This window comes from Protomyctophum bolini (assembly GCF_963924005.1).
Source record: "Protomyctophum bolini genome assembly, chromosome: 11".
In the NCBI taxonomy this organism is placed as follows: domain Eukaryota; kingdom Metazoa; phylum Chordata; class Actinopteri; order Myctophiformes; family Myctophidae; genus Protomyctophum; species Protomyctophum bolini.
This window is the reverse complement of record NC_137872.1, coordinates 40,694,612-40,717,560: the sequence shown is the minus strand read 5'-3', so window position 1 is coordinate 40,717,560 and position 22,949 is coordinate 40,694,612. Positions and strand designations below refer to the sequence as shown.

The 22,949-nt window shown below is 47.4% G+C and overlaps 1 protein-coding gene across 1 annotated transcript in view; it reads left to right on the top strand.

Moving 5' to 3' along the window:
* Positions 1-22,949, top strand: part of grid2ipa (glutamate receptor, ionotropic, delta 2 (Grid2) interacting protein, a) — a gene marked incomplete at both ends in the record, with an annotated part of 140,979 nt that overhangs the window by 97,312 nt on the left and 20,718 nt on the right. Inside the window, 11 exons of the mRNA XM_080775228.1 lie at positions 3,259-3,344; positions 4,099-4,168; positions 6,830-7,171; positions 9,213-9,367; positions 9,696-9,866; positions 10,742-10,848; positions 11,755-11,899; positions 14,812-15,161; positions 17,080-17,234; positions 18,231-18,861; positions 20,680-22,493. Coding sequence (XP_080631354.1) covers positions 3,259-3,344; positions 4,099-4,168; positions 6,830-7,171; positions 9,213-9,367; positions 9,696-9,866; positions 10,742-10,848; positions 11,755-11,899; positions 14,812-15,161; positions 17,080-17,234; positions 18,231-18,861; positions 20,680-22,493 — 4,026 coding nt within the window. The remainder of the gene's footprint in view (positions 1-3,258; positions 3,345-4,098; positions 4,169-6,829; positions 7,172-9,212; positions 9,368-9,695; positions 9,867-10,741; positions 10,849-11,754; positions 11,900-14,811; positions 15,162-17,079; positions 17,235-18,230; positions 18,862-20,679; positions 22,494-22,949) is intronic.

Here is a 22,949-nt window from a genome sequence, read left to right as displayed (position 1 = left end):
AGTAAAAAGACAATAAAAAATGTAACGAAGAAAAACAAGGCAAAACTGAAAATGTAGGCATGTGAAATGGTAAACTATAGAGGCAGAATCACAAAAACATAGGTATGTAAAATAAATCGGGTAAGAGCTACATGGGAAAATAAATACGGAATAAATGTGTCTTTAATTGTCTGTTAAAAGAGTCTACTGTCTCAGCGGGGCAGGGCGTTCCAAAGAGTGGGGGCAACCACTGCGAAAGCCCGGTCGCCCTTTGTTCTTAGGTTAGTCCCCGGTATCTTCAGTAGCTGTTTATCTGAGGACCTAATGGGTCGTACATTTGACTTTGGGGGCAATAGGTCACAGATATATGACGGGGCCAGCCCGTTTAAAGCTTTGTAGGTAGTTAAAATAATTTTAAAATCGATTCTGGCCTTAATTGGAAGCCAATGCAACGAGGCTAAAACAGGGGTAATGTGGGCCCTACGGTTGGTATTTGTGAGTGTGGAATGGAATAACAAGAAGAACAATGAAATAGTTATTTTTGAGGGGCGCTAGCGCCCTCCTGTATATTCAGCTATAGTGTAGATTTTCGTCTTACGCAAACATTAAATTCCCATTGACAATGAATGGAGAATTTTCGTCATAATGTGGACGAGCAAACCGGCTATTTTTGTCCTATACACAAAGCCCTTTGACAATGAATGCATGATGTACGATGATAAGAGCGCCCCTCACGTAACGTGGGTGTGATTCTTTTTTTAATCATTGGTATCGGGCGGCCCAGAATTCCCCTCTTGGTGCATCCCTGTTTATATATAGGATAGGTTTGTTGTTTTTAATTTTGCTTACTGTTTTTTTCTTCCTTGCATGCATAATGGTCTTCCACCAGCAGGAGGCATTAATCTGCAATTTTTATTTATTCTGAAATCCACCCGTTTGGGACCTAACACTATAGTCTTCAAAAGAATTCTCCTCTCAGCTCTAGTTCATTATAGACAAATTCACAGAGGGGTGCAGCTGGGTGCGGCCATTACTGAAGTGTACCATTAAGCGCAGCAGCACTGATTAGCTACACCTGGCCTGTACGGAGCACCTGCGTCCTGCTCCATGGATTACACCTCAGTAATGGCCGCGCCCAAGGCACCCCTCTGTAAATTCGTCTATACGAACCATCACCACCACCACCACCACCACAGCAAAGAAACACATAAGGACTGTGACTGTCCTTACGATAAAAGCATGGTGTTAGTTTGTATGGAGACAATACTGTAATTCAACCCAGCCACGATGTGTTCTTCTATGTGATTGTACTGTAGCTGTTGTTTGGCCTTTAATCTCAGTGTTTGCTTTCTGCTCGCGGCTATAAAAAAAAAATCTCAATTTACATTCACGGGGACTAAAACCTCCAGGGAAGTATACTGCGGTGAATTAAGTGTCAGTTGTTGTGACTAGCTGCCATCTTCTCGGTGACTCTGTTGGGTAAACAATGAGGCGGGCATGAGGGCCCTCTAGAGACACACTGTCCACATTAAAGTAGATTAATTCATTGCGAGGCTGTGAATCTAAAGTAGTCTAGTTGAATAGGACTAAATGTGTATTTAAAGGTGGTCCAAGTCCATCCAAATGGGATCTCCTTCTTATCAAGTGAGTTCAGTCAGGACACCTATATACGGAATGGATATACTGTATATGTATTGAATATTAAATATATATATTTATATTTATTGTGGTTTGGCGACGAATTTGATCGGCTTTTAGGTATAGCCTATACTCTGATAAAGCGCATCTCCCAACCATAGAGACTCCGAATCCTCCGTACATTATATAAACATCAGATCCAAAACAACATGCTGTGCATGTGATTGGATGGATGAGCGGCTCACGTGGATGAGAACGTGATGAACAACATGCAGCTGACAGTTTCCCTGACGGGGCTGCAGTCCCTCCTCACAATGCGTCGCGTTGCGACCAGGGGGGCAGTCAGACAGATATTTTGTGAAGCCACTGAGGAAATCGGGATTTCCTGAAATTTCATATAATGGCCTGTTGTGGCGCTGTCATTGGGCCCAAAAAAACATATAGCCCCATAGAAGTCCATGTATTTGGGCCCAACTTCACCTAGACTGTATTACCTTAATAAACATGGTCATGAATACTTTCTGCTTCCAGTCACTAGTTTAAAGTCTCATTTCTTATGTCATAATATTCTTTTTGGAAAATTATGGTCCCATTTATAAAGAAAATGACCATAACGTCGCGTATGTTCTGAGGGGCGTGGCTACCGTTACAGTCTATGATCGGGATCCCCCACCCACTCGAGTCAAAATAAAAACCAACGGAGAAGAAGGGGGAAGTCCCGCCTCGTTGTCTGGGCCAGCCAATGGCCAGCTGGGCCCAAACGGATCTAGAAAGATGGCGATGTACAATTCAAGGACTGACAGGCTTCATTTTATGTTCATGTTAGACCCGCGGAACGCTTTGTCCATATTTTTTACAGTCTATGGTTGCGACACATTGTGAGGAGGGGCAACTCAAGGCTACATGTGAAGGACGCCAGACTGGCGTCGCCAGTCGGGGTCCAAAGTATGCAGACCCCACCCCGTGATGACTATACGATGTAAGATAAGATTAACCCTTTATTGATCCCTGTAAAAAGAAATGCAGATGAGAAGCTGAGAAAAGCACACAGTGAAGCTACAGGTCAGAGAGTGATAAGACTTATCTTTTTTTTTTTTTGGTGCAACCACTCCAAGGAACAGCAATGTCCGTCCTAACCTATGTGACTATGATTAGAGTACCAGTAGGGGCAAAAGTGAGAGAGAGAGAGAGGCATGGGGTGTGACACTTTCTGTGTGGAGTTTGCATGTTCTCCCCGTGTCCCCTAGGATAAAACATGCAGTACTCCTGGTCTCTAAACTTCCTCCCCCTGGCCTGCCGGGGCGCCTGATGGAGGGGAAAGGAACTCGTTGGAATAACGTGTTCCTTCCACGCGCTAGGTCCGACCAGGGAAACTCCCTGGTTGGACGTAGGTGTAAAGGAGCAACTTGAAAAAAGAGATGTAAAAATCTTCTCTTATCGTGGTCCATACCTTTTCGAATGGGGGTCTGCGGGCTAATTAGTGTCAATTTGAGGGGTCCTTGGCATGAAAAGGTTTGGGAACATACAGACATTGGGTATAGGCTACACTAGTGAGACCGTGCAGGCCTACTTCCATAAATATAAGTCCTCCGTCTGTCCACTCCGCCCGCTGTCCTCAGGTCTGTCTCTCTTTGTCTTCAGGACGGTGAGAGTGTGCAAGGGAAACATGAGCTTTGGCTTCACCCTCAGGGGCCACGCGCCAGTCTGGATCGACTCGGTCATTCCCGGTAAGTTATTATAAGTGTGTGTGTGTGTGTGTGTCCTAGTTTCTTTAACACATTCTGACCCGAGATTCATACGAGGTTTCCACTGGACACACATGGTCTGATTAACCCATTCTGACCTGAGATCAGATTCTAAAAAGGTCAGTCGTTCTTCGATTCTTCAAAAATAGCAGACCTACAAGCTCGTAGCGCGCCACTCGGTGGCGCGCTATGAGCTTGTAGATCTGCTATTTTTCAATAGCTAAAGCATAACATGATGCTAACACCAAAATGGGTTCCCGTTCAGAATGGGTTAAGCATTGTGTTATAATTTAGCTATTGAAAAATAGCAGATCTATACAAGCTTGTAGGTCTGCTATTTTTGAAAGAATTGTGAAAATGTGGCGCAAATCTTTGAATTATATTCTTCCACGTTTTTAACTCAAATCTTTGCTTCCGGGGGGGTCACTCACTGGAACAACATATTTTCAGATGAGGGTCGGTGGCCAATTACATATAATTTGTGGGGTCTGTGACATGAAATATTGTGCACCACTGATATAGAAACATAGGTATTTCAGAAAACTTTTTTTTTTTCGACTTCAGGCCTAGCACCAGATACTTTTTATCGGTAACACCTTACTTAAAGGTTGGGTGAATAATGCATTATTAGAACATTTATAATGCATTATAAGGCTTCATAACACTAGTTATAAATGTTTATAACTCTCTCTCTCTCTCTCTCTCTCTCTCTCTCTCTCTCTCTCTCGCCCTGCAGGCAGTCCAGCAGACAAGGCCAGTCTCAAACCGGGCGATCGCATCCTGTTCCTCAATGGACTGGACATGAGGTTGAGTTTACGCAGTTCTCACTCCTTTTTAATGCATAAAAAACAAACATTGAGGGTGTTTGGGTGCCACAATAATAATAATAATAATTAGTGCGTTGGAGCACTGAAACAGTACCGTGTGTTATTTGAATAGGTTTAATAGGAGAAGAAAACCAGCATGCTGACATACAGTAATTACAGAATAATGTTATTTCCATTGAGGGCAATACGTTTATCTTCCTCCTGATGCTGGTAATCTCTTCTGTCTGCTTTTATTAACTGTCACAACCATGCACACATGTAGCGTACGTGGTTTAAAACGATCCGGGAGCTTCTGCTCGCTTCTACTCTTTATCGAATGGAAACAGTCGAAACCAATTTAGTCCTCGTTCACTCTGGGCTGACCTCGTTATACGCGTGCAGAGTCAGACGTCTCGTTTCAGCTGTGTGGAAACAGAACAGCTTCCCCTGAAAATAGACCAATGAAAGAATGGGAGATGACAGACAGCAAGGCCCTGCATAGAGGAAATGGAAGAGAAAAGGGTTTTATGTAATAATAATGTCTATAATTGGTTCTACCAGCAGAATAATGTCTGTAATTGGTCCTACGAGCAGTAATACTGTCTGTAATTGGTTCTACCAGCAGTAATAATGTCTGTAATTGGTTCTACCAGCAGTAATAATGTCTGTAATTGGTTCTACCAGCAGTAATCATGTCTGTAATTGGTTCTACCAGCAGTAATAATGTCTGTAATTGGTTCTACCAGCAGTAATAATGTCTGTAATTGGTTCTACCAGCAGTAATCATGTCTGTAATTGGTTCTACCAGCAGTAATCATGTCTGTAATTGGTTCTACCATGCAATGATACTGTCTGTAATTGGTTCTACTGCATGCAGCAGCACGCTACAAAAAGCATTATTCTCTGCATTGCCTCCATATTTTTTATTTTGCAAACAATTAGTTAAGCGAAGCGATACTATATTTTCCTGACATTGAATTTGTGCAGGATGCCCGCTCTCTGCGGCCAGATATTGCACATTATTTTTCCATGTTTGCAACGTATACGTACACGTTTTCAATTGAGTGCATGTGTGCGTGCTAAACTTGTGAAAGTGAAATGTCACCACCAAGTACAGTAATTGTGAGAACAATAAATTGTCCTGATCCTCACAAGATAAATGGTTTTATTTTTGTAATGTTTAATGCCTATGATTAGAAATGGATTCAGGCTGGGGTTAGAGCTGGTTCGTGTCGACCCACACGGATGGGGAAACCTTTACTTACTACAGATTGTGGTAGAAGCTATGAATAAAGGTTTTGTAGCAAAGGCTTGTCAATATATCATACAGGGAAATCCTTTACTTGTACAGTTTGTGGTGAAAGCTTTAAAATTAAACTTGTCTCCTTGCCCCAACCCACCCTTATTCCCTTTTTTCTTTTTTCTTGAAAAGATTACACAATGGGAACTATACAAAAAATAATTAGATAGCATTTCATGTAGACATAGCGCTATAGTACGCGCTATAGTATATTACACGCTAGCTCTGGTCCATACAGTAGCTCTAATGCGTTTCATTTAGATAATGTTACTCTCAACTTCCACCGCTCGCATGAATGCAGACCAGCCTCTTGTCTTTAGCGTAAATAAAAAGAACGCTTTTGCTACTCACCAAAACAAAGGCTGGTTCTGTCATTAGAAAGCCTACTTTCCTTAGTGGAAGCACTCTGAGCCCCCCACCACACGTAGAAACGGTACTTTTTGGCCAAAAGAGGATTTTGTTTCCACCGGGGAAAAAAATACTTACTCCACTGCCCCATCTAACCGATATTGCCCAGAGAATTGCCTCATAGAGAATATTTCTCCTCCGGTGAAAAATAATCCCTTTTCTGGCCAAAAAGTACCGTTTATACATACCGTGGTGGAGGGGCTCAGAGTGCTTCCACTAAGGAAAGTATAGGCTTTCTAATAACACAACCCGCCCTTGTTTTGGTGAGTAGCAAAAACGTTCTTTTTTATTTACGCTAAAGACGAGAGGCTGGTTCTGCATTCATTACGAGCGGCGGAAGTTGAGAGTAACATAGCTCTAAATGCAACGCATTATGGTCTGATTATACGTGCTATTGTTCAGTTCCATCATGGAACAGATATAGTCAGGGAGCATCCCAGCAATGGCTTTATAAAAAATGACACCTGTGTGAACCAAGTGGCGCAACTCCCCTTTCTAAAAGCTGAATAACTCATAATCTACGGAGCTCTCCATGGTTTGGTCCATTAGCGCGATTTTTGGAGGTTTTTACTGATAATCCGGTGGTCTACATGGAAACATTGGCGCTTTCTAGAGCAAGGATGGCTATTGACGCTAATTATGTAGCAACAACATCCACACACGGGTGCGGGTGCGTGCGCACACCAGTGGTGCACGCGCACATGCACGGCACTACACACACGGGTGCGGGTGCGTGCGCACACCAGTGGTGCACGCGCACGCATGCGCACACCACTCGTGCTCATTGACGTACACACGTACACAAACAGGTACATGGACATTGCGAGCTGGTTGTAGAAGTGGTTGCACCACTTAAAAATATGCTTATCTCGTGTGTGCGTGTGCGTGTGTGTGTGTGTGTGTGTGTGTGTGTGTGTGTGTGCGCGCGTGTGCGTGTGTGTGTGCGTTCACAGGAACTGCTCCCATGAGAAGGTGGTCTCCATGCTGCAGGGCAGCGGCGCCATGCCCACCCTGGTGGTGGAGAACGGCCCGCCCGCCTTCTCCCTGGCGGCGGACTCCTCCGAGGGCGGCGGCGGCGGGGGCGGGGTGGTGGGGGTGGGGGGCCTGTCTGGGGGCGAGCGCGCCCGCTCCCCGGGGGCGGCGGCGCCCCTCAGCTCCCTGCAGTGGGTGGCGGAGATCCTGCCGCCCAGCATCCGGGTGCAGGGGCGCACCTTCGGCCAGCAGCTGGAGCACCTGCTCACCCTGCAGGAGCGCTACGCCATCTGCAAGGCCCTGGAGAACTTCTTCCAGCACAGGTGTGAGCATGTTGGGCGTTCGTTGGTACAGATGAGACACTAGGGGGTGCTATAAGAGCACCGCCTGCCCCTCTGGATTAGCAATGTGCCCTTTTGAAAAAACCTATATATATTTTTTTTTTGTTGAGTGGTGCAACCACTCCAAGGAACAGCAATGTCCGTGTTCACCTACCTATGTGTTCGTTCGTTCACCCACCTACCTACTACCTACCTACCTATGTGGCCATGAGCACCAGTATATGACTATGAGTACCAGTAGGGGCGCTGTTGTGCCAGAAACAGAGAGAGAGATAGTATTAGTGCTGCACTGTTGCCTGCTAATGAGAGTGAGAGAGAGAGAGGAGAGGAGGGGGGGGGGGGGGAGTTGCACCACTCAGTTCACACGGGTGTGATTTTTTAAATACAGTGTACAGTATGTGGACCATGTTGACATTGATCAATTCTTGATTAAAAAAAAAGCTTCTAATATATTATTAATGCCCCAAAATCTATAAATCTCACACAATTAAGGCAACCGGCCGGTTCCACGCGCTGCGCAGGGTGCCCTTTTTTCACTTGAGCACCTGCCCCAAATGTCTGTGCACGCCACTGCAGTGTTGTTCTTGGCGGCAGCACATTTTTTATTTTAGTTTTTAGCTACATTTTAGTTACCTATAGGAATGTTTTTGTGTTAGTCTAGTTTTAGTCGATTAAATGTCACAAGTCGACTAAATCTACGGCTGATTTAGTCGACTAATATGTATTCTGGCTGGCCTTGATGCCGTCGTAATGACTGATTTTACACTTGCTGAAAATTGAAGATCTACAAGCTCACAACGTGTCGCACTGTGAAGCATTGTGAGCTTGTAGATCTGCTATTTTCAGCATGCAACCACGTGTAAAATTACTTATACTGGATCTCTTGTCCACTAGTCCCTTCCTATAACATTTTATAGTTTTTATTTGTCGACGAAATTGTGAATATATTTTAGTCATCATAGCTTAGTTTTTATTCAGTTTCCGTTTAGTTTTCGACAGTGAAAAAAGGTATAGTTGAACGAACATTTTTTGTCTAGTCGACGAAATTAACACTGCATGTGAGGAACATTCGCTCATGGAAATGAAGCCAATTGACCTTATGTCAGACCGCAGCCATCTTGCCAATTATAGGTTAACAGTTCTACTGCGAAACACGCTTCACCCGCTAATTTAATCAAATATTCTACGCTGCCGAGATAGTTTTATTACCTTTGCAGCATAACGCCAAAGTATTTGCGCTTTTGCTCCGTGAAAAACCGCCATAGTAAACACTCCCAGCATGTGTTATTGAGCCGACAAAAAAAGCCACCTCCTCAATCCAGGTCACAGACAAAGAGCAAAGAGAGCCAAGATTGTCCCTATACCCCCTCGTCCACTTGCATTGGGCTCAATTTCCCAGAAGCCATAGCTATAGCAGCCCAGAGGATGACTTGATTTCCGGTTATGTCATCATAACGCGACGGCCTCGTCACCAGGTCCGAGACAAATCCGTGGATTAAACAATTTAAAGTGTTAATGGCAAGGGTGGCAACTACAATTTTCCATTGACAGCCCATTCATCCAAAGAGAAAAGTCCTATCTGATTGTATTAAAAACAACGTCAAACTCACCAACATTGCAGCATGTACGAAAAGCTTGAATTATCCTCTTTCATATCCGCAAAGTGTTTGTTTCATAAAAATCAAAATTCCCGGTGCTGGACAGGACACTCTCTATAGTCTATGACGTTATGTATACCGTATGTTGTCATGGTAACAGGAACGCGGACACCCTGATCGTGGACGTGTTCCCGGTGCTGGACAGGAAACTCTATGACGTTATGTATATATATGTTGTCATGGTAACAGGAACGTGGACACCCTGATCGTGGACGTGTTCCCGGTGCTGGACAGGACACTCTATGACGTTATGTATATATATGTTGTCATGGTAACCGGAACGTGGACACCCTGATCGTGGATGTGTTCCCGGTGCTGGACAGGACACTATGATGTTATGTATATATATGTTGTCATGGTAACAGGAACGTGGACACCCTGATCGTGGATGTGTTCCCGGTGCTGGACACGCCGGCCAAGCAGGTGATCTGGCAGTTCATCTACCAGCTGTTGACCTACGAGGAGCAGGAGCACTGCCAGAGCAAGATGGTACGCTTCATGGGCTTCAAGTCCATCACAGGTAGGTGTGTGTGTGTGTGTGTGTGTGTGTGTGTGTGTGTGTGTTTATATCCATGGCACCGATGCAACTTTACTTTACCGCACCTTTTGTCACGTCATATTAACTGGAGAGAATAATCAGAATAATCAGTTTCCTGTTAGGACAGACTGAAATATAACGACAACCTAAACCCCAGCATTCCTATTCTGGGGGGGGGGGGGGGCACAGGGGGTTTTACGGCTTAAAACGTAACCAAACGTTCCTGGCACAGATTGTGTTTGAACACGTAACATGACTGTGGTCTGTGTGTGTGTGTGTGTGTGTGTGTGTGTGTGTGCACGCGTGTCAGTCCCTCCCCCGCCGCCCCCTCCCCCCCAGGAGCCCGACAGCCCCAGGGGGGTCCCGGAGCCCCCCCACCGCCGCAGCAGCTCCATGAGGGTGACCGGGACCACCTACCAGCGCAGCAGTACGAGGGGCCAGAGCTCTGACGACCTGGTCATAGGCACGCACCTGGGCATGGGTACGCTCGTTATCACAGGTCACGACGACCTGGTCATAAGCGCACGCCTGGGCATGGGTACGCTCGTTATCACAGGTCACGACGACCTGGTCATAAGCGCTCGTCTGGGCATGGGTACGCTCGTTATCACAGGTCTAACGACCTGGTCATGGCCACGTGCCTGGGCATGGGTACGCTCGTTATCACAGGTCATGACGACCTGGTCATAAGCGTGCGCCTGGGCATGGGTACGCTCGTTATCACAGGTCTAACGACCTGGTCATGGGCACGCACCTCGTTATCATCAATCTGATGTTAATTGTTTTATTTGATGATAAAGTATAGGGTATGCTTCTAGGACTTCTACTGGCTCTATAGGGCGTCGCAGTCCCGCCCCCTTTCATGACGTCGCCAGGCCCACGAAATCGTTCCCAATGCATTTTTTCCCATAGACATTTCAAAACGTATTTATTTAAAGACCTTATAAGCGTCGTAACTCTTGTCGTGACAAATCATGACAACAAACACAATATTTTGGACCAAACAAATAATTACAAAGAAGAAAAACAACAAAAAAAGTGTTATAACCTGCCATTTTCTTCTTCTTTCTAATTATTTGTTCAGCCAGAAAAATTGTGTTTGTTGTCATGATTTGTCACGGCAAGAGTTGGCTTTGTCCGCGGCGTAAACGTCTTTAAATAAATACTTTCTGAAAAGTCTACGAGGAAAATTAACGGGGAAATTCATTTCCGGGTCTCTCGAGGGGGGGGCGGGACCGCGACGCTCGATAGCGAGTGAATTAGACCCGCCCCCCTCGCTGTGCTTACAGCCAATAGCATCCGTTTACTTCACTATAGTATACGTGTTACTGGCAGTGATGCTTGACGTCCCGGCAGGTTCCCGCTCGGACGCGGTGACGGACACCATGATGAGGCTGGCTCCAGGAGAGAGGCAGTCAGGAGACGGAACGTCGCTCCCAGAGACCCCCAACAACCTGGCCAATGTATGTATACCTCGCTGCCCGAGACCCCCCCAACAACCTGGCCAATGTATGTGTAGGCTATACGGTGCTGCGTTGCCACTTGGCTATGGTGTCATGACTCTTTAGTCGACTGGTTAACGTACGTGCCATTGGAATGGGGAACCCGGGTTCGCCTCTCGGCCGAGGCTACATTGGTGGCAGCGGTGTGTTTGGGTAACCTCTACAAGTATGTTCCCAGGCGGCATGCACAGACCTTAACCTGGGTAGTCGACAGCCCAAAACAGTCTCACTCCCTGGGGCGGAGGTCCCCCCAGTCAGTCGAGCCTGGCTCCTGGCTGGTGCGCGTGGACGCGCTTCCAGTTGGGGGGGACTACTGTAGGCTATACGGTGCTGCGTTGCTACTTGGCTATGGTGTCATGACTCTTTAGTCGACTGGTTAACGTACGTGCCATTGGAATGGGGAACCCGGGTTCGCCTCCCGGCCGAGGCTACATATGTACCTGAGTAACCCCTCCCCCCACAACCTGGCCAATGTATGTACCTCGCTGCCCGAGACCCCCCAGACCAGATAACAGGACAGTACTAGTCCAGATTTGACAGAACTAGAGATTGTATGACTATAGTCTGATTGTTGTATTAGTTAGCAGATGAGCGCGCCTTCTAATGGCATAGAAGATGCCATTACTCATCCTCACCACTGTAGTGTAGCGGCCAGCTATATGGCGTTAGCCAATGGGACTGTCTTGGGGGTGGGACTCCCGGGACTGAGGAGTGAGTGACACGGCATGTGAGGGGCTGTGTTGGTAGTTAGGTTGAGAGAGCAAACCTACTAGGAGGAATACACACAAATGCTGTCGTTGTATGGATGCTTAAATTGAGTATAATAAAGAGAGACCATGGCTGTGTATACTCTGTGTTGTTGTGCAGCTGTCTGCCGTGTACGCGGAGCTGGAGAACATGTACTCGGGCAAGAGGTCCAAGTCTCTGAAGAGTCGCCCTCCTCCTCCTCAGGACAGCTTCGACATGGAGGCCTGCTCGCCCACACCCTCCCCCACCTTCCAGGGTCAGAATAGTTTTGGATGTTTCACTATAGTTTCTAGTTATTTTCTTTTTGTAGTTTTTTGTAGTTTTTTTTTTGGCAAAGCTTATTTTTAGTTTTAGTTTTGTTCATACTTGGGGGTTACAGGAATACAGGAATCCTGCAACAGGTTTCAAAAAGGTCAGAGTAAATAGGCCTATTAAAAACTCAACAAAAGAAACAAAGAATATATAATACATTCAGTTAGTGTTGGTAACAAGAAAAACTAAGGGCATTTTGTCTGTTTTAGTTACCGTGGGTTTAGTAAAACACACAATTCAGTTTCACTTAATTATCGTTTTATTTTTATTTTTATCGTAGTGTTTATTTAGTTCAATTAAGGAAAATGACATGGACGGAGTGGAGTTGATATGGAAGAAAGCATTACTGATATATTATGCATTCATTCATTTGTCGTCCCCTCATGCAACAGAACAACAGACCATGGAAATTCAGTGGAGAGGTATGTTCCACAATATACTGTATTTTCTATTACTATTAATTCCTATTATCCTATATGTGACCGTTTCTGACCAGGGCGAAGTTTTTCTTCAAATTGATATATTGGTTGTTCAGTTTGACCCACCAGTTGGAGATATTGGCTTATAGAGTAATGTCTATAGCCCTGGTCCAGTGCTTACAGCGAGTCTCTCTCACTGAGTCCCATCCGCTGCTCACTAGCAGCTTTTCCCAGGGTTTACTATTCCCCAAAAATAAACAAAACAACGTAACTACTCACCGACACAAAGCCTGCTATAGACCTTGGTAAAACTCTATTCTCGAATCTGGGAAGCGTCTCAGGTCCCCAGCTTCTCTCTAAAATGCACTATTTTAGTCATTAAATAAAATGAATCCAACCCGGAAAACCCGGAAAAGCCGTAGTACGCCGAGTACGCCGAGACGCTTCCCAGCTTCGAGCATAGAGTTTTACCAAGGTCTAGCAGGCTTTGTGTCGGTGAGTAGTTACGTCGTTTTCTTTATTTTCGGGGCATTTGTAAACCCTCGCACTCAGTCGGAAAAGCTGCTAGTGAGCAGTGGATGGGAGTCCGGCAGGGCGTCAGAGAGAGACTCGCTATAAGCACTGGACCAGGGCTACCCCTCAGTCAAGCTGGGTCACGTATAAATGTGTGTCTCTATGTGTGTACGTTAGGCATGTGAATCTCGTCTCATCTCACGATTCGATACGCATCTCGATGCACTGCCAGCGATACGATACATTAGAGATACATGGAATCCCCTGGCGATACGATGCGATACGATTCTCCCTCTTCCCGATGCGATGCGATGCGATAACCATTTAGTTCAAATCAATGCGATACGATGCGATTCACCCCTCTACCGATACGATGCGATTTGATGGAGATTCATCACAATAGAAAGGATTTATATTAAAGCTCTATTAATTTCCCAAAACATGTAAAAATGCATTACATTTAAATTCAAAGCAATTTATTGTTTTACTGTAGGTTAGTATTATAGCTCTGCATCTCAAACAACCCAAATTATAGAATTATGTAAGTAAACAAAGGGTCTGCTCTCTGCTGGTTATTGTGGAATTGTTAGATTACTAATAATCATAGGCTATAGTATAATAATTATATCTCAAAGGTCAATTTGAGGTTTTGAGTATAGAGGGTTCAAGAGATTAAAATGTAATATCCTATGTAATAGCTCAATTAATGTTACCAACATATAAATAGAAAATAAACAAATAAACAAAACAAAAATGACAGGTCACACTCGTAGTGCTGTCAAACAAGTAGTTTAATCTGCAACACAGTTTAATAATATAATTGCCTATGTATAGTGGGGGTCCCTGCTTGATCTCTCACTCTCAGCTAAGTGGTCCTTGGCTTGACCTAAAAAACATTGAAGACCCTGGCCTGCATGTATTATTAACGTTATAAATACATAGCAGATGTACAAGCTCACAACGCGTCTCATCCACGCCCCGCTGTGAGCTTGTGGATCTGCAATTTTAGGCGTGCGACACCGTCTTGCTGCAGAATATAAATAAGGCTTCTATCCCAGAGAATAGCAGGGGAAAGCTGGACAGTGGAAAGTTGTGGAACGGTTGTAAACGACTTTAAACGCAAGCAGTACACTGACCCAGCTGTGGCGTTGTTGTTGTTGTACACGTGTGCAGAAGCAGAAGCAGAAGCTTTCTTTAATTACAAATTGATGATCGCGAGTCGCGACGCAGATTCGCGTCGGAGAATCAGCTAGAACAGCTGTGGGGTGTGGATCATTTGCAGCACGCAGCGCTACAGTGAAAAGTCAACTGATCGACGGACAGCTATTTTATAAAGCTAAAGGTTGTGCTTCCTTTGTGCGTGGGGTTCACTTCTGTTCGTCGCGGGTGCTCTTTATAGTCTGTTGTCTCAACGTGTATACTCTGCACAGAGTAGCTGCGTGCTCGCAGCGCACAGCCGCACACTGTGCGGAGCTGGCTGCGAGAGACCTTTTTTTTCCTTCCTTTTCTGATGGTACGTTCAATGCGCCTCGGAAACACAGGATAGGGTGAAATTTACCATGAAAAAACAGTGCAACCACGGATTTTACCGGTGCAAGCACTCCGCGAACGATCCATCGAGATTTCACCCGTCAATTTTACCGACACACAGTGAATGAACCGATTCACTCGCATCGCGCACGTCATAATCGATGTATCGATACGTATCGATTATTTTCCACATGCCTAGTGTACGTACGTCTGTAATCCACATAACTCCCCACCGACTTCACAATTGACACTAAGACCCCACATATAGGTTACAGACCCCACATAGGTCCATTCTTTTTGGACCCCTGGTATAGTCCCCAGAGCAGACTTCTGTAGAAACACTGATCTAAAAATATGTTTTTTTTCCTCCACCTGATGGTCCTCCTCCTCACATCCTTTCCAGCAGGCAGCCGTAAGGCTCCTCCGCCCCTTCCCGCGTCCTGGACGGAGCCCCTCCCCAGCCCCCCTCAGGGGGGTCAGTTCTACCCCCAGCAGCAGGGGCTGCTGACCAGCCAGACCAGCGGCGAGTCCAACCCTTACATCAGCCTGGACGACAGCGCCCCTCCCTCGCCGCCGGAGCCCCCGGACTACCCGGCCAGCCCGCCGCAGCACCCCAGCAAGCGCCGCTACACCTTCTCGCGGCCGCCGCACTCCGAGGACACGGAGCGCTTCCTGGACGCGCTGAGCGAGCAGCTGGGACACAGGGTGGACATCGTGGACGACTTCTTGACCCCCGACAACGATTACGAGGAGGTAAGGGGTGGAGACGGTCTGTCGATCGCCAGCGGAGTTCTGGGGTGCCGTCAGTGCCCATCCTGATTTTGGAGAGTCCTTACTTTTAGGCCCAGTGCTTCCCAACCCTTTCAGGCCGTGATGGCGGTGCATGGGTAATGCCAGTCAGTGCCTTAATAATACTCCAGTTTTATACTCACTACATTGGCTCCCGGTGGTTTTTAGGATTGATTTACCTCCGCGAGTGCCTACCTATAGATACGTTCCCAAACCGCCCCCCCTCAGGTCCTCCACTGCTGGCCTGCTTGAAGTGCCTAAAAAATGTCTACAAAAAAACAGTATATGGTGAGGCATGTCTTCTGCTTCTATGGGCCTACAGCCTGGAATAGACTTCCATTTCAACTCAGACACGCACGCACCCTCTGTAGACATTTTTAAAGCTCAACTCAAGACTCACCTCTTTACTCTTGCTTTTAGTTGAGTTTTTAACATCTCAGTTCTGAAAGATTTGCCGTGTGCTTTGTTTCTCGTCCATCTATGTTTTTATGCTTTTATTGTGCATGCTCTTTACCATTGTTTTATCTTTCTAACTGCTTGCCTGTGTTTTATTGCTATTTTTATGTTCTGCCCTGTGAAGCACTTTGAGTTGCATTTATGTTATGTATGAAAGGTGCTATGCAAATAAAGTGTATTATTATTATTATTATTATTAATACAGTGTAATAATGTCAGTGGGTATAATGCCAGCCTTAATACAGTGCAATGTCGGTGGTTATTTACTTTATTTGTTTATTTGGACAGGACAATGCATATTAATGGACGTCACATGGACGTAAATACACCGGATATAGCACAGTTGCTAATTTTCATCCGCAGTCCTCACAGGAAACACAAAACGGAAAAACAGTGGAATACATTTACATAACATTACATAGGGAACACATGTAGCCAATCAGAGCTAGCCTTGCGTAGCGATACTAATATCACTGCGCAGGTCACTGTTTATATTGTGTTTAGTTTCCAAGATGTGCCGCAGCACCAGGAGCGGGTGGGGCAGAGGTGAGCGGGGCGGGGTCGACATATGCCCTTACTGAGCTGCATTCAAGACACTTGCCTTGTGTCTGACACCTGACTTGTGTCTGAACACAGCTTTGATGGATGTGTTCTGCCCCCCTCCCCCGCCATCAAACAAAACGTTTGGTCAAACCATATGGGCTTCCATTGGAAATGCATTGGAGCGGCCATTAACAGACTTACTGCTTTTGGAGGAGTATACTCCGTCATAAGGAATGTAATTATCTTCCGCTTTTTGCGGAATTCTCCACCAGATAAGCTTTATTATTGATATCAAACCGGATCGCTGATTTCTATTTTTTCATTATTATTTTGGCTCGGCCTTTCCTTCTTTAGCGATCCTAGACCGGGTTGCGCAACAGCCCCCATTATACAGGCTGACTAAAAGCTGAATAACTCCTAATCTACGGAGCTCTCCATGGTTTGGATAAAGTGTGCGATGTTCGGAGGTCTTTGCTGATTATCCGGTGGTCTAAATGGAAACATTGGCGCTTTCTAGAGCAAGGATGGCTATAGTTTAGCTCGCTAGCATTGGCGCTATTTATTAGCATTAAGATGGACGCCCACAGCATCCGTTCTAGTGCTGTGTGTGCACCCTCTAAATCGCCCCCCGCAGCCCGTGGCAGTCTGAGGTTGGATTTGTTAAACACAGACACAAGACAGGTGTCTTGAATGTGTGAACGCAGCCCAGTAAGGGCATATGTCGACCCCACCCGCTCACCTCCGCCCCGCCCCCTTCTGGTGCTGCGGCCATCTTGGATCCATAACACAATATAAACAAATGGGAGAGGGGTGGGGCCGAGAAGGGCCCTTATTGGTAATAATAATGATGATAATAATTATTATTATAAATTGGTAATGCCAGGATGTTGTCCAGATGACTTTTCCCGACGACGAGGACGACGACGAGGACATGGGCGTGGCCGTGGCGGATGACGTCACGGAGGTGGGCGGCGGCTTTGTGGCGCCGGAGCTCAGCAGCCCGAGCGACGTGCACAGTGACGTGCACAGCATCAGCAGGTCATCATAGTTTGGGATTTTCTCATTTTTTAGCTTGGTTTTGAATGTTATTGTTTTTCCTGAATTCAGTTAGTTTTAATTCAATTCAGTTAGTTTTAATTGGTTTTTGGAGCGGGTTTGCTATAGTATTTATTAGGTTTTCTTTCTTTTAAATGCTATTTTGTTTTAGTTTATTAAAAAAAAATCAGTTTTAGTGTTCTAGTTTTAGTTTTTTTGATACTTTGGATAATTTGTCAGGTTCAGGATTGATAAGATAAGTATTGTGTAACAAGAACTTAACAAACGATAGCATTTAAAAATTATAATTAATAATTAATTAATTAATTAATATTCAGTTACAAAACCAAACAAAAACTAAGGGCATTTTGTCTAGCCTGACACTCAGTCTGAATTGTCATTCCGTTTCACTTCATGATTCAGAGTTCAGACTGAAAGCCCTCCCCACGGCAGCAGTTTATGGGATGGGTGTCGTCAAAGCGGCAGTCTTCGGTGATTGGTTCATACCAACCAATCAGAGTAGTATAGGAAAGCAGATGACGTTGTTGTCATTCATGAGGCTATGGCTAACCCATTTGCTAACCAAACAAACACAGCCAACGAGCGCTATACTAGCAAGTAAACAAAAGCGGTAAAATATGTCGGATGATGATGTTCATAAAACCTCTCGTATCTGTAAAGAAACTATTTATCATGCGTCGATTTAATAGCCAGATTGATACGGTCGTGAGTATAGTGGGGGCAGCCATGTTTGTTGTCTGACGCTGTTGAGTGACATGCAGCTGCTGCGTTCGGATTCCCGAACGACACTGAGGCCGTCGTATAGGCAGAGACTCCAGACCTGAACATCATTTTCTTAATGGATGTGCAGGCTATAGCGATTCAGGGCTGGAACCAGGCTAGATACATTTTGTCTATAATTTCAGTTCATCTATTTCGTTTTTTTATTTAGTATTGGTAATATGTGGGTTTTAAACCGTGCCAACGTTTGCTCATCAGCGGCGAGGAGAACGCCTCTTCTCTCACCTACTCGTCCTGCTCCGACCACATCCCGCCGCACCCCGTCACCCCGCCCCCTCCGCCGCCTGTCCAGTTCCATGACCCCCCGCCCCCCGCCTCGCCGCGGGAGCAGCAGCCCCCTCCCCCACCTCGCGCCTACACCCCTGACCACTCCCCCAGGATGATGCAACAGCAGCCCCCGCCGCCACCTCGCGCATACACCCCTGACCACTCCCCCAGGATGATGCAGCAGCAGCCCCCGCCTCGCGCCTACACCCCCGACCACTCCCCCAGGATGATGCAGCAGCAGCCCCCTCCCCCGCCTCACGCCTACACCCCCGACCACTCCCCCAGGATGATGCAACAGCAGCCCCCTCCCCCGCCTCGCGCCTACACCCCCGACCACTCCCCCAGGATGATGCAGCAGCAGCAGCCCCCTCCCCCGCCTCGCGCCTACACCCCCGACCACTCCCCCAGGATGATGCAGCAGCAGCAGCCCCCGCCCCCGCCTCGCGCCTACACCCCCGACCACTCCCCCAGGATGTACGTGCCCGTCCGACGCAAGTCGGGCCCGCCCCCGCCGCCTCCTCCGCGCGGCAACGCGCTGCCCAAGCGCCACTCGCTGCACAAGGTCAGTGGAGGCGGGGAGGGAAGTTCACTGCACATCACTTAGGTTGCCAGGTATTATTTACTCAGTAGAGGGAGGGAAGTACACTGCACATTACTTAGCACATTGGTTGCCAGGTATTTACTAGCAAATTGGTTGCCAGGTATTAACATTACTTAGCACATTGGTTGCCAGGTTTTAACTAGCACATTGGTTGCCAGGTATCAACTAGCACATTGGTTGCCAGGTATTAACATTACTTAGCACATTGGTTGCCAGGTTTTAACTAGCACATTGGTTGCCAGGTATCAACTAGCACATTGGTTGCCAGGTATTAACATTACTTAGCACATTGGTTGCCAGGTATTAACAAGGTCGATCAGTGGAGGGAGGGAAGCACATTGCACCTTACTTATAGCACATTGGTTGCCAGGTATTAACTAGCACATTGGTTGCCAGGTATTAACATTACTTAGCACATTGGTTGCCAGGTATTAACTAGCACATTGGTTGCCAGGTATTAACATTACTTAGCTCATTGGTTGCCAGGTATTAACTAGCACATTGGTTGCCAGGTATTAACATTACTTAGCACATTGGTTGCCAGGTATTAACTAGCACATTGGTTGCCAGGTATTAAAGTTTTACATTAAAGGACAACTTTAGTTTTTTTCAACCAAGGTTCATGTTTTAGGTTGTTATTAGAGAAAGTAAAAGGTGAGTGTATTTTTTTTCTTTTCATTTGCTGCTTTCTTTCGTTTTAGGGATTTTAGCTGTTTTTGACAGGGGGCGGGGACATTTGAGCACGGGGCTAAATAGTCTTTACAAAATGTTATAGTGATTTATTTTTTTATTCTTTACTATAGTCCTACTAGACCCCAAGAAATTACATTTGGCTGCAAAAGATCACGGGATCTACTGAATGTGTCAAACTGACATATTGAGCCTATGACACATAGGGCTGTATTTTGAGTGTCTTAAGTACCAGGTCTTATTACCTAACTTGAGTAAATTAAAGACCTGGAGGCGTGATCAATGCCATTTGGCTATTCTGAGTGGCCAAAAAGCATTGATCACGCCTCCAGGTCTTTAGTTTACTCAAGTTAGGGAGTAAGACCTGGTTCTTAAGATATGCAAAATACAGCCCACAGTGTGGCTTCCCCCCAGTAGGTTACCTTCACATTCAGTAGATCCTATGATCTTCTGTGGCCAGATGTAATTTCTTGGGGTCTAGTAGGACTATAGTAAAGAATACAAAAATAAATCGCTATAACATTTAGTAAAGAAATACATATTTAGCCCCATGCTCGAATGCCCCCCCCCCCCCCCTGTCAAAAACAGCTAAAATCCCTTAAATGAAAGAAAGCAGCAAATGAAAAAGAATTAACAACAACCTAAAACAGGAACCGTGGTTGAAAAAAACTAAAGTTGTCCTATTTTAGAGTGTCTCTGATGTCATGGACACTGGGCTCACTTACTTCCTGGACTACATGTTGTCTCAGTAAGACAGCCCTCCCCCTATCCACAAGGAGGAGCAGTGCACCAGATAATTGTAGTCCAGCAAGGAAGTGAGCCCAGTGTCGATGACATCAGAGAAACTGGGCTCACTGCTAAAATCTAACATTTCTAAACCCACATATTATTACACACATACAGACCCCCAGGAAAGTGTTCTAAATCTGCTAAACGTCATTAACATTTTTAGCAAAAAGGGTGAAGTGTCCCTTTAACTAGCACATTGGTTGCCAGGCATTAACATTACTTAGCACATTGGTTGCCAGGTATTAACTAGCACATTGGTTGCCAGGTATTAACACTACTTCTCTTGTGCCACTGCATAAGGTGCGTCCCAACAGAGATGAGCTGCAGGCCCGCGCCACCATACAGGAGCTGAAAGCCTTCCAGGAGAGACAACAGGCCTACGAAGAGAGACAAGCCTACGAGCAACAGCAACAGGCCTACGAGGATCGAGAACAACAGGCGTACAAAGAGAGACTAGCCTACGAGGAACTGCAACAGCAACAGGCGTACAAAGAGAGACAGGCATTGGAGGAGCAGAAAGCCTACGAGCAGCAGCAGCAGCAGCTGTACCAGGAGCAGCAGGCCTACAAGGAGAGGCAGTACGAGGAGCAGCGCATCTACGAGGAGCTGAAAGTGTACCAGGAGCAGCAGATACTGTACCAGGAGCGCCAGCAGGCCTACGAGGAGCAGAAGGCCTTTGAGGAGCGCCAGCAGGCCTACCAGGAGGCGCAGCAGCAGAAGATGCAGCAGCAGCAGCAGCAGCAGGCGTACCAGGGCCACCAGTCCCTGCCGGCGCAGGCGTCGTCCCCGCAGCCGCCGCCGGCCCACTCCCTCCACCAGCTCCACCAGTCCCTGCCCCCGCTGCCCTCCCCGGAGTCCGTCCACCACCAGGGGGCCAACCATCCCATGTACAAGATGCGGCAAGCGCAGCAGCAGCAGCAGCAGCAGGCACTCGCGAATCATCCCCAGCGTCAGTCCCAGCGCCAGTCCCGTTCGGCCGGCGGCCACGCCCTCCAGCAGGGGCAGCAGTACACCGAGGGCGTCTACCAGAGCCGGCGCAGCGTCAAAACCCAGGCCCACCACGCGTCCAACGAGATGCTGCATCAGATGCAACAGGCAGGGCAGGCCCACCACGCGTCCAACGAGATGCTGCATCAGATGCAACAGGCGCAGCAAGCGCACCACGCATCCAACGAGATGCTGCAGCAGATGCAACAGGCGCAGCAGGGCCACCACGCGTCCAACGAGTTGCTGCATCAGATGCAGCAGGCGCAGCAAGCGCACCACGCATCCAACGAGATGCTGCAGCAGATGCAACAGGCGGGGCAGGGCCACCACGCGTCCAACGAGTTGCTGCATCAGATGCAGCAGGCCCACCACGGCTCCACCGAGCTGCTTCACCAGACGCACAAAGCCCAGACCCATCACTCCTCCATGGAGCTTCTCCATCAAGCTCACCACGACGGGAAAAGCCACCACTCCTCGACGGACATGCTCCACCAAGCCCACCATCCGGCCAGGGTCCACCACTCCTCCTCCGCCGAGCTCCTGCACGAGGCCCGCCACGACCCGCCGCCGCCGCCCGCCGCCCCCGCTCAGTTCGCCCGGGATCCCCACGCCGGAGCCACGGCGCACCAGAGCCGGAGGAGTGTGAAAGGTCCCCCGCAGCAGGAGAGGCGCCAGCAGGACCAGCAGCAGGTGCACCCGGGCCTCGTCCACCACCCCCAGCCCGCCAAGCCCTCTCCGCAGAGGCCCCGCTCCGTCCAGCAGCAGAGCCACTCCGCCTCCCCTCGCAATATCCAGCACATCCACCACGTGACCCCGCAGCCCCTTCCGCAGGACCCCAAGCAGCAGCAGATCCACCTCATCCACTCTCGCCCCCAGAGCCAGGAGCCCCACCGGCCGCAGCCCCTGCTGTCCACGTTCCAGCCCCTGCAGCCCCACCACCCCCAGCAGCCCCCGCCGCTCTCCACCTTCCAGCCCGTGACCCCCGCGCAGCAGCAGCACCCGCAGTCGTCGCAGTCGCTGCAGGCCACGCACGCCTCCAGCCAGACCGCCCGGCCGCATTCTCAGCCCTCGCACCAGCTGCACCAGTCGCAGCCGCCGCCGCACATCCATCCCCAGTCGCACCACAGGTATACTCAATAAATAATCAAGGCACTTAATGAATATAAAACACTATAAGATCATTGTTATTCCTACTAGCCCTTACCCGTTGTGAGATATTGCCCCCCCCTTGTGGCCGCGGGGGTACTGCGCCCTGGGTGCGTTTTCGCATTTTTAATTCACTAATAAATTCATTATTAATTTATAATTTGTTAAATTGGAAAAAGGGCTTCGTTAAGACCTCCATATTATTATGTGTGAAAAGTGGGAGTGATTGGTGCAGGCGGTGAGGAGATACGGTGGTGTTTCTGACACACACACAGACAGACATTGACTGAATTATTGCGAATGCACTGAGCACTTACTAGCAGATCATGTCTGTCTGTGTGTGTGTGTGTGTGTGTGTGTGTGTGTGTGTGTGTGTGTGTGTGTGTGTGTGACTGTGTGTGTGTGTCTGTCTGTCTGTCCCGCTTTTGTGCCCATAT